The sequence below is a fragment of the Egretta garzetta genome, unplaced genomic scaffold, assembly GCF_000687185.1.
Source record: "Egretta garzetta isolate BGI_Z169 unplaced genomic scaffold, ASM68718v1 scaffold14, whole genome shotgun sequence".
In the NCBI taxonomy this organism is placed as follows: domain Eukaryota; kingdom Metazoa; phylum Chordata; class Aves; order Pelecaniformes; family Ardeidae; genus Egretta; species Egretta garzetta.
The window spans coordinates 5,265,635-5,276,930 of NW_009259588.1; the positions used below are offsets into that span (position 1 = coordinate 5,265,635).

Here is an 11,296-nt window from a genome sequence, read left to right on the forward strand (position 1 = left end):
TGCTGGAGCGGTCGTGGGGTAGGGCGCTGGCCTCCGCGGCGGCGGGCGGTAAAAGAGCCCCAGGGGCTTCAGGGAGTAACTGGAAAAAGGAAGGAGCGCTGGAGGGAGAATAATATTTAGCGTTTGAGCCAAGTTTATAAAGGCCGTTCCTGGACAGACTTGTTAATCACATTGATATGCTGCTGCTTGTTCCGTGATTTAATAGCACCTGTGAAAAATGAGGTGGCTTTTTTTCAAATTCTGAACTAGAAAAATCAAGGGTCGAGAGGATGCACGACTGCTCTTTTCTAGGCCTCTTCATCCGTACTTCAAAGTACTTTAAAAAAAAAAACCCCACAACTACTTTTTAAAATAATTCTCTCACCCGTACCTTGCCTAATTCTATAGCTGGATGGTGTGACTGCTACTTTCTCTAGTTTTTATTATTGTTTAAAAAAAAAAAAAAAAAGTCTGTTGGCATAAACAAGCGATGAGCTCAGGGTGATGCTTTGAACGCTCAGTCTCCAGGTACTTGCAGAAGGGCGAGAACGAAGCCGAGGCTGGACCCGCTCCCTTCCGCGCGTTACTCGTAGCTGTTGTGCTGCCTTGCATTTCTGTCCGGTGGTGAATCCCCTTTCGTGTTGCTGATGCCAGGGGAGGGGAAAGCTGGCCGGCGGTGCGTCGGGTGGCTCCCCCGAGGCGTGCTTCTTGCCCTCCCGCTCGCAGCCCTTCTGTGAGGGCTTTCTAGCTCATACTACTCAGACCTTCCGAAAAATCCCCGTCGGAGTTAACTAAAGGCGTCTTATTTTTCCACAGCCTCACAGTTGTTTCATTCCCGTTTCTCCTTCACTTACAGCTCTCGATTCGTAATGTTTGAGCAATTTTTTTCTGTTTTCTGTTAAATTTGCCATAGATAAACACCGTGGAGGTGGGGCCGTGAAACAGAGACAAGGCCGAGTCCAAAGGCAAGGCCAAGCCCAAAAGCAGGTGAAGACAGACAAGCGGAAAAAGGGTGCCAGGTACGCTGGGGGCCGAGGCTCCGGGGGTGTCTGTCCCCAGCTGGTGGGGGCTGCTCCCGCCTGCCTGGGGCAGGGGCTCCCCAGCAGCAGTTCTGCCAGAGCGTGGCTGCGCGCTTCTCTGCACCAGACGTTCCCCCTGCTCTTCCTCTGAGCGAAAGCATAGTTACCTATGTGCTAAAAGCGCTTGTAATGCGCTTGTGAGACAGCGTATGGGTAACATATGTACACACGTATATATAAAAAATCTGTAAGTGATTTATCTAACTGCTGTCGTAAGCACAGCAGGAGACGTTTTGTTACATGCTGCTGTAGGTCTGCTGGTTGAGTGCTGAATTCCTGCATTTCAGTTCTGTTGGGTTTTTTGTTTTTGTTTTTTTTTGTTTGTTTGTTTGGTGGGGTTTTTTTTTTGTCACTGATGTCCCTGTAGAGGAATTGCAGGGAGTTGCGCTAGCTTCTGGTGGCAGTAGTTCAAGCCCCCCAAGGAACCACGTGGGGCATGCAGAGGTGTACAGGGACAGGTTGAGCATCTTGGTCTAATTTTTTTTTTTTTTTTTTTTTAATACTGCTACAGAGCTTTGCTGGGCATCAAACCCCAGCACTAGCCGCTGTTGTGCTCGAGTAGCAAAGCTCTGACCGGTGCCTCTGGTGTTCTGGGTTCTGTAACCGCGGTGCAGGGATTTACACCTCTCGCTCTTTTAACTAGGTCGAAAGGAAACTACACGGCTGTGTGCTTGGCAGGTCAGAGCTTAACAGGCCTCCACGAACAGCTCGCCAAGGACTTTCTGAACGCTCACCTCTACGGACCAGACACCAACCGGGTACAGGGTAAGCTGTTTTCCTTGGCTGGGTCTGCATCTAGATTTTGCTGCCTTAAGCTTAGTAATTAACAAACACTCATCTCCATTTCAGCAAATGAATTTTTTTCCCTTGAAAATAAGAAAAACCCAGTTAAAAAAGCTGCAGTCCAGTTTGTGGACAAATCTTGGGGTGAGTAAAAGAAGGCACCGTAGGTACTACGGTGCGCGCATGTGGTTCAAAGTACACTTTTTAAAAAAAAAAAAAAAAGAAAAACTTCCCCACATTAGAGGGCTGCATCTTGCTACCTTCTTACTCAAAGAACCTGACGGGAAGGGCATCAGGGCTCTGCAGCCTGGGTGGGTGTAGGGAGCGCTCTGGGGGAGGGAGGGGAGAGCCTGTGAGAAACAACTTGAAAAAATTAACCTCGGTTTTGGTACATTAAGAAACGGCATCTGGGCCCAGAGCCGCGTTTCCTTGTTGAAATAAATACTAACGGTTGTTTCAGCCCACAGACCCTGAGCTGTTGGAAGCCATTTCAGATATGTGTAAAGCTTAACTTACAGCAGGGATGCCAAGGCCCCAGAAGGTCTGGAAATAGCGCTGATGCCTCCTCATTAAAAAAAAACCTGACATTACAGAAAGGAACAGGGCAGGGCTCATACACCTGGCAGTAACAGCCCCACCGAGCAGGGCCTGTGAGGCTGGTGAAGACCAGGGGCAAAAGTTACTGACCCTGAGCAGGAACCAGGTCTGCTCCTCAGCAATGAAAGCACTGCTGCTGTCCCTGCCCTCCTGAGGGACATGGGGGCAAGTTGGCAGCCCTGGCCCAGCTGTTGATAGGAAGTTTATTGGTGCGCCAGTCAGGTCTCCTGTTCTGAAACCCTGTGGTAATCAATGGATTGCTGCTTCTCCAGTAGGCGGGCTCTGAAAATGGTAACTTACGGTTGGTTTTGTTTTTTTTTTTTAAGGGCAAGAGAAAAAGCAAAGAGCAACAAGGTTTAAGAAACGTTGGCTCGCAGCACAGATTAAAACTTGACTATGAAGACAGCTTTTTTCAGAAGATGCTATTAAGGACTTTCAGTAAAAGTCTCTCACCACAGCAAAGGCGGGGTGGTTTGTGGTTTTTTTTTTCCCCCTCCCACTTCTCCATTATCACTCTGCTTCCAGCTCCAGCCCCCAGCAGGCACTGACCTTCACTGAGCTGGGCCTCAACTGTCTTCCCTCCTCTCTCCCCTCTGCCTTTCAGAAGTGGTCAGGGAAGCGAAGCAGCAGCTGGGCCAGGGCAGTGACCCCCTCATCCTCAGCAGTGACACAGAGCAGCTGCTGTTAAGACCAGGCTTGTCAAGCTGGGTGCTACTCCCCCAGGCAGCAGCTTTGCAGAGAATAAAGAGGAACAACATTGTACTTAACTGTTCTGGCAGCTGCGTTTCTTGAAACAGTTATTCCTGCTTTTCCAGTCACGCGTGGACCCTAGAGGCAGGCTCTTATCGTAAATACCAGAGTGGGTTCAGGTAGCAGGGATGCTGCTGTCCAGACTGGTGCCTGCTTTCCAGGAATGAGGGTTTGTTTTGGTTTTTTTTTTTTTCTCCCCTCTGCAGGGAGCACGGAGTCAGCTCCCCTCCCTGCCTTGGCTTGGCTCTGCTCCCTAGACTTGCTTCATGGCCAGAGCACTGTAAACCTTTAACTTTTGAGAGCCCAGAGATTGTAGCACTCCGCTGGGGGGACATGGCCCCCCCGGGAGCAGTGAGCCATCCTCCTGAACTCCTGGGCCTGCCCTGCGGACCCCTGTTCCAGCAGAGGAACTCTAGAACCGAGAAAATGTAGCATACAAGTCCATGCTACCACGGCTGTAGAAGTAAGTTTTTAATGGCTGGTTAATTATGATATCACTACATTTTATTGCAATATAGTACTATTTAAGCACTTTTAAAAATGCAAGGTGTACAAAGATTAAATTAAGACTGTAAATTGACTAAATATTTGGTTTTTATATAAATAGGTCATAACCACACTGTGTTGACATGTAATACTGTTATAATACAACAGTTAAACTGGTGAGTCTACACAACAGAAGCTGTCCGTAGTTAAACAAGGAAACAAAGTTGAAAAGACCATGTTAAAACAAAAAACTACTAAGATCAACAGGTTGGGATTGTAAGTAGCAACAAACATGTTCACTCAGCTCCTGAGTAATTCAAGTTTTACAGTACACATTAAAAAATATCATTTCTTCCCATCAACACTATATATCCAAACCATTGGGTGTTTATGCATTTTGCAAATTACACTGATTGAGCTATGTAACAAGGGGGGTGGAGGTTGGCAAGTCATCCTGCTTGACGTTTACATCACCCACACACTAATACATCCACGTTCTCCGTTCTTCCGTTCCCACCACAAGGCAGCAGGATTTTTGGTTCGTGTCGGACAATCGTATAAAAGGATTGGTACTTGTCAATTTGGATGGCTGACGTTACCAGGGATATTTCCCACTCTTAGTTGTCTAAGAGGTTTAAAGATGGAAACTGTCTCCTAACGCTAAGTTAGAAATCATTTGCATCATGCTGTAAACTAGGAAGCAACATAAAGCGACAGACTTGTCCTTAGTACATAATTAAAACTCCAAATTCCAGTCAGCAGAGCTGCTCTACTTGCCACGCCGAGTACGCCACGCCACGCCGCCTGTCAGGTCTCCAACTGCATAGCTAGTGTAGGTAGTCTTCCACTGTGGCGAAGGCGCAGGATCCAATTCCCGATCGAGCCATCAATCCTAGACACTGTGACGCTTGCCCCATTGCCAGGGCAAGCGGAGGTTGCTTTGGCAGATTGTGAGTCTCTGGAAAGGCAGCACAGTGGCAGTTAGTTAAAACACCCCACTAATGCATTTCGCTCTAACGCACCGAAAACTTGAAGCTTGCTTACATCATTCACTCCAAAATTCCTGTGTTGACTTGCCAAGTTTGCTCTTAAAGCAAGGCACAGCTGGAGCCACAAAGTGACACTGTCAAATTCCCTGCACAGCGCCGCTACTGAACAGGCCCCATTTTTGCTTTGAATAACACCACTGCCGACGCCCACTACACCCGTTGCATTCATATGCCCCCCCAAACCACCCCCCCTCTCGCTTGGATTGGGTACGGTAAGGTGGCCATAACCTCGCCGATCCCTGGGCCAGCCCCCTCCTAAGCCCAGGGGACGAGGCGGGCTGAGCAGCAGCGCTGCCTGCCACGTGGTGGGTGCCGCCCGTGGGAGCCCCCGGCCCCACGTACCCAGTATTGCACTATTGAGTACAGAGCAGACGGGTTCTCTTTGTATCGGGTCGAGCTGATTTCCAACAGGGCTGCTCCAGGGATCCGAATACGCAAGCAAGCTGAACGCATCCTGCGGGAAGATGATTTTCATTACATCTCACAGCCATGTTCTACCAGTGAAAAGGAGGGCCAATTCTGATGCAGAATCACCAGGGTGACTGCCCGTCTCCTTCGTAGGTACAAAAGGATAACAAGCAATTGCGACAGGCCTTGCTCCCTTTTGAGCAAGCGGTGTTTTTCCCAACAAAGACGAAAGTTAGCAGCATTTTAACAAGTGAAGGGGAAAGAGAGAACAGACCGACAATTGCATGCAGTCAGTCTTCGCCGGGGGAATTATTTTCCAGAGCAGCCTGGAATCAAGGTAAACTAATTAATGCACAGCGTACTAAAGAGAGCACATTTTAGGCGTCTGTAGCGATGCTCCCTTCTTGCGGCTCATTTATCCTTAGAGCTGGAAATAGCACTTGGACTCGAGAGGCCAACCTGTGTGGTCAGACGTGAAGTAAGAGTGCAAAATTCATCTCTGGTTTTAACCATACGACAGTGTGAAATTACCTTCCCTGTGAATGTGCTACAGAGACAAGACAGGAGACAGCGCTGCACCGCAGCTGACTGGAATACTGCTCTCAGACCAAAAAAAAAGAAAAAAAAAAAAAAAAGCAGTCACAGAGGTTAAAGCAGAACCCTTGCGATGCCCTGTGCTGCGGGAAGGTTCTGCCAGGCACAGCATGGTTACTCACCTTAACCCCACAATGTCAAGATTAAGCACGTACCTTGAGCATTTTCTTATTCGCTGTGTTTTTGCCACATTCTCTTCTTAGTTGCTCGCTCATGGCTTGCAATTCTCTTCCAAAATGGATCATTCGTTCAATAGCCGCTTGGCTGCCGCCACAGAGCTGACGTCTTAACTGACTTGAATCTACTTCTGCAAAAATGGTATCGTCATCATCACTGCCAACAGAGCTGACAACAACAATCTCTGGATCTAGAGAACCCGCGCTCGTTTCACTCAAAAGACACCTGCCTTCTCAGAGAGAAAGCGCATCGGGCCAGAGACCCCGGCGTAACAACGTACTCCTACGCCCCGCGCCGCTCAACTGCTGCTTTTCTAAACATTAAGAGACCTGGTTAACTGGCGGCAAGGGCTCTCTACACACGTCGTTTATTTTCCAATGGCTAACTTTAAACTAACTAGGCTACAATCCAAATTTTACCCTCAAATTTTATGGGAGTTTAAAGTTATTAACGACAACAATAACAGTTCTTCCTTTTTAGTTCTTTGGCACTGCACTGCTAAAGATACGCCAGATCCGGAACTGCTAATAGAAGGTAAAACCCCTGAACTTCCCAAACCGGCCATGATGGATGTTGCTCCAAGACGATCATTTAGACTGTTCATATTCCTTCTAGGATATATTAGCTTAATATTTTGGACTTTTGGGGCTTCTTTTGTAATCAAGCAGAACACTGCAGAACACTACAATATTCCCCCATGCCAGTGATTTTAAAAGACATGAATGCAGTTTTTGAGGAGTGAAATCAACCCTTGGCTTCTCTGAAAGTTCTGCCTTTTTTACATTTACAGCTAAAGTGACCGCTTTAAAAAAAAAAAAAAAAAAAAAAAAGCCATTCCTTGCCTTTTTTCATCAATGGAATCATTTGAATCAGAATTTTGATGTACACGTTGATTACAAAACCATCCTTCTCTCCGATTTTAACATTGCTATCTAGTGATGTATTTTGACCACTACTTCAAACAAGGATTTGCAAGTGGCCACTTCACTTTTTTTTTCCCTTAGATGTGAGCATATCACCATGGAAAAAAAAATCTGTGTACTTAACATTGCATACACAGCACTACGGAGAATATATAAATATTTTGAAAAGCAAAAAACCACCAAACTCAAACTGTGGGGAGTAAATATGTAGGTTGAGGAGCCACATTTCTTTTTTTACAAAGGTGAAGCACCCACAAGTCTTCAAGCAGCCGTGTTTGTTGCTAGCTGCAGCCCAATCTAGGACAACACTTTCCAAAGGCAGAAAACAACTACATTTGAAAAAAAAAAAAAAAAAAACACAACACGATCACAAAGAACTCTGTGCCCTGTGCAGCTGCTTCACGTCTGTCACAGCAAGCCTCTGTGGAAAAGGCTGCAAGAGAGTAAAGAAGTGTTTTGTGTTTTCTGTCACAGAAATGACGCCTTGTTATTATCCAGTTTCAGAGCGTAATGCAGGGAAACAGCCTGCAAATCTGAATCTCCCCCCCTCCAGGGCTGTAACAGAATTATATTTGCTTTTCAAATTTGTTTTACTCAGTTATTTACCAGCAAAGCTGCACAGGATCAGCAGCGGCGCATGCCCTCAGAACTGTGAAGCGTTCATAAATACCTGCAAGTACTACTGCGTTCTGAAAGCTTACCAGCCATGTCCCCAGTTTCACATTTCATCTAAACTACCTATTCATTGACCTCTGGTGAAATCAGCTGGTTGAGAAGATCGCTCTGCAGCTGCACAAATGCCTGGGCTGGATTCCTCCACTTCTTCAGAGAGGGTCAGCCTGCTCTGCCTGTCTAAGCTCCAGCCTGTGTGCACTTAAGTCATCTGACTGCCTTTACCCAAGAGGGACAGGTAGCACCCTAACTGACAGAGTAAACACAGTCTTTTTATGGTGTGCTGCCAGTCAGGGGGTATTTAAATACTCATTTGTCACAAACGTCAACAGGTATGACTGAGTACAAAGCAGGTTAAGTAAAATAAAGTCGTTTTTTAGGCCACAACTATGTAAAACAGGGTATTCTTTTGGTGGAAAACTTTTTTTTTTTTACATTTCAGTTCCCAAATACAACACTCTCCTTCAACACTTAGTATTAGCACTTTGCATTCTTCAACAGAAGTGATTTGGAATTTCTACTCTTCCTGTCGAGTGCAAAGATGCCACAAGAACCATGGATGGTAAGGGGACCAGGGGAAGAGGGAAAAGCAATCTGCCAACCCTGACCCGGGTGTGCTACACAATGGGATGTTTCTTTTCAAAGGTACTTCCTTAGAAATTGATGCTAGTTTCAATATCTGTGAGTTACTAATTTCCCCTGTTCTCACACCAACATTGGACCACCTAAATCAGTGGTCATAAGATGTCCACCTAATAACAGCAAAACAAACAAAGAAAAATTAAGACTTGAGCTAGTATCCCTAATTTTCAAGCTGGGAAGCATTGCAAGTAAAAACATAACCTTGTTGCCATCACTTAATAAAAATGTAAGAAATATCACTGCAGACCCATTTCTGTGTCACATTCTTCCATTTCGTGATCATGTTTAGAACTACCATTTAGGAAGCCATTGGATGAAGTCTCAGCAACCCCATTGGAGTAGTGATCTGTTTCCATGTCTACATCATTGCTGAAAAGAGAGCAATAAAGAAAAGTTTTACTCGTATTTAAGTAGTTAGGGTTATCTTCTTCAGAACTTTGGTACAGAACTTCCTCATCTTGGCTACTGAAAAGCTGCTTTTAAATATTACCAGGTTAGACCACAGTTTTTTGCATAGCAGCTGGCAATACCAGCGCACCAGGGAAATTTTAAGGCTCTCAGCTAACATTAGCATTCAGTAAAGTAACATTTTCAGACACTGAAAAATTAAACATGTCCAGCATTATGAAGGAGTAAACACACACCGAAAAGTTCTTACCCTGTTTATATAACTGCACATGTACAGAGCTGAGAAAACGCATTGAGAAAATACACTATTCCCACTTTTTTTTTTTTAAATACAGTTAACTCAATATAGAGTCTACTTTGAGAATATCATATTTAGCTAAATAATTCTTTCAAAAAAGCCTTGATCTCTCATCTACTCTCAGTGGAATGAAAGGGGAAAAGAAGAAAAACCCAAAGCAAATACTGAGTAAACCAAGACACTGAAGAGATACTCAGAGGCAAATTCCGAGTGTACAACTCCTCACCACACTTTGCTCACCGCAGGTCGCAGCAGCACTTTCAGAAAACGCCAGCAGAGCTTTGGGGACTGAGCTTTGCTGACAGTTACATCCTAGCCTGTTGTATTTCATCATGGAGAATGACAACCTAAAACCTCTCTCAAAACCAAAAAGATTCCATTTAGAAGTTTAATATCTTGTTTCTAAGCAACGAGAAACGCTCAGCTTCCTCTGAGCATTGGAAACCAAAAGGCCTCTCTGACTGGGCAACACTGCAGCCAACAAATTGTTTTCCTCCTGTGAAAAATCTCAAAGTTGCCTGGACACTACCAGGCTTTTTGGCACAGGCAACTGCTGACGCAAATACAAATCATAAAGTTAAAATTAAATTGTTACTCTTCCCCCCCCCCAATCATGACTACCCAACTGAAAATACTTTTTGTTATCAACATCACATCATCACATCATAGTTGGTAGTTTTGGGAATCCATCTTGGTCAACCCAGCCAAGCACTGCTCCATCAAATTAGGTTCTCCTGCATCTGTGCAACCCAGAGCTTAGCATTTACTGGCTATGAAGAACCATATTAACCCGGGTTAATACATCTGTTGTCATTCTCTGAATTGAATGTGTTTGCCCAAGTGACACTGATTGGAGTAGGCAAACAGTTCTGTATGCAATGGAAGGGAGTCCACATTTCATGTGCACCTCAGTTGTGTTTGCTTTGCAGATACTGCCACAAACAGAGAGTATCTGGAAAACTTTTCACTACCTACATGCAACGTGCTTAAATCAATGTCAGTGGCTTAAATTAAAATCCCAGGTGCCAGAGAGCTAGTTAATCTTCACTGTACAACTTCAAGCCTGACCAAAAGAGCTCTAAGCAAGGTAATTTATTTTTATCCATTGCATTTCTTGAACCAAACAAGAAAACAGTCTACTGAGCTTGAGAAGTTAAAAGAAAACCAAAGGACACTGGAGTGATCACAAGCTGTTGGCCCCGTACACTACATGTTTTAACTGTCCCTGAAAAAGCCTCACATAAATCCCATTGAAAACTCTTCTCTGCAATACAAGCACATGGACAACACAGCCTTAATTTATGTTAGAAGCATCTGAAGTTTATTCACCTGGAATAGCTGTTAACCTGCTGCGATCTTGATACATTTATGTTGTTGAGCTCTGGTACATTCAAGCTGGTGGTCGTGTGTTTACTGTGACAGTAAGATTGATGCGCTTTATTTGATATTACTCCATTACTGCAACTACTTTCAAACCCTGAAAGAAAGTTTTAATATTTGTGATCACCTACAAACTTATTTGTAAGTACTGATTTACAGAAGTGAAATAAGTATAGCTTAATTGTTCCTGGTCAGTGAACACTGGATTTGCCAAACAAATAAACCCAAATACTTAGCCTCCGTGTTTCAGGTATTTGAACATTCAAGGCTTCTACAGTGCAGAAGTTAAGCATTATTTAACAAGTACTAACGCATCCATGAGAAGGTTTTTCAGTTGTACTTAATATGCCAATAAGACAGAAAACTGCATCAATGTAGAATCATTTTTTAGAAGAGATACATTGTTTCTGAAAGATCTGAAAATCTTTTCTAGGCTACTGTAATCATTATGAATGGAAGCAGACATGCGTCTTACTAATTCCTAATCACATAATTCTCTTGATAAATATGCAGTAAAATTCAGTGCTGAAAATACTTTATATGTTGCTACACTTAAATACAGCCTCCCTCCTTCCCCATATAATTATTTTAATTGTTAATACTGTGCTTTGCTAAATAAAATTATACCATGCTGCGAAATTACGATGTCTGGCTAAAATCTCTTCTGACCCTTCTAAAATATAATCAAGAAACTACTGTTTGAAGCAAACATGTAATTGCCAGTTCTATCAAGCCCAAAAGCAGGAGCTCCTTGGTATCTTCTAATATAGAAACAGGTCACAGGAAGGGCTTATTATAAACAAAACAGTTGCCATTCAGGAAATCCCAAACCTCAATTCTAATAATACATTCATCAACTTGCTTATTAAGTGCTGCCTCTATTTTCAAAATTAGAGAGTTAGAGGCGCTTTCTACAGTACATCCTAATAACTACCTGAAGAACTAACAGAAAATCTGAGTGGACCTCCACATAGCACAGCCTTGACACAGAGGGAAGAAAAGCAAAGCCGCCGCCTTTCCAAGGGCGGCAGGAATTCTGGTGGCCAGGCTACACTGGCTTCCTACTCAATC

General features: G+C 44.3%; 1 protein-coding gene and 1 long non-coding RNA gene across 5 annotated transcripts in view; one reads left to right on the forward strand and one right to left on the reverse strand.

Annotated features, from left to right (window-relative positions):
• The first annotated feature begins 12 nt into the window (after positions 1-12).
• On the forward strand, positions 13-3,205 carry LOC118452197. Its single transcript, XR_004841879.1, has 4 exons — positions 13-998; positions 1,702-1,823; positions 1,908-1,985; positions 2,765-3,205. It is a non-coding gene; the product is annotated as an uncharacterized LOC118452197 (long non-coding RNA).
• RANBP9 (RAN binding protein 9) overlaps positions 2,751-11,296 on the reverse strand; it is a 36,337-nt gene continuing 27,791 nt past the window's right edge. For 3 of the 4 annotated variants that reach the window (XM_035893457.1, XM_035893461.1, XM_035893460.1), the window contains 5 exons: positions 10,175-10,322; positions 8,387-8,508; positions 5,881-6,032; positions 5,066-5,177; positions 2,751-4,632 (listed from right to left, as the gene is read on the reverse strand). In XM_035893457.1, coding sequence (XP_035749350.1) covers positions 4,502-4,632; positions 5,066-5,177; positions 5,881-6,032; positions 8,387-8,508; positions 10,175-10,322 — 665 coding nt within the window. In that variant the 3' untranslated portion in view covers positions 2,751-4,501. The remainder of the gene's footprint in view (positions 4,633-5,065; positions 5,178-5,880; positions 6,033-8,386; positions 8,509-10,174; positions 10,323-11,296) is intronic. The other variant, XM_035893459.1, reaches the window with a different exon arrangement.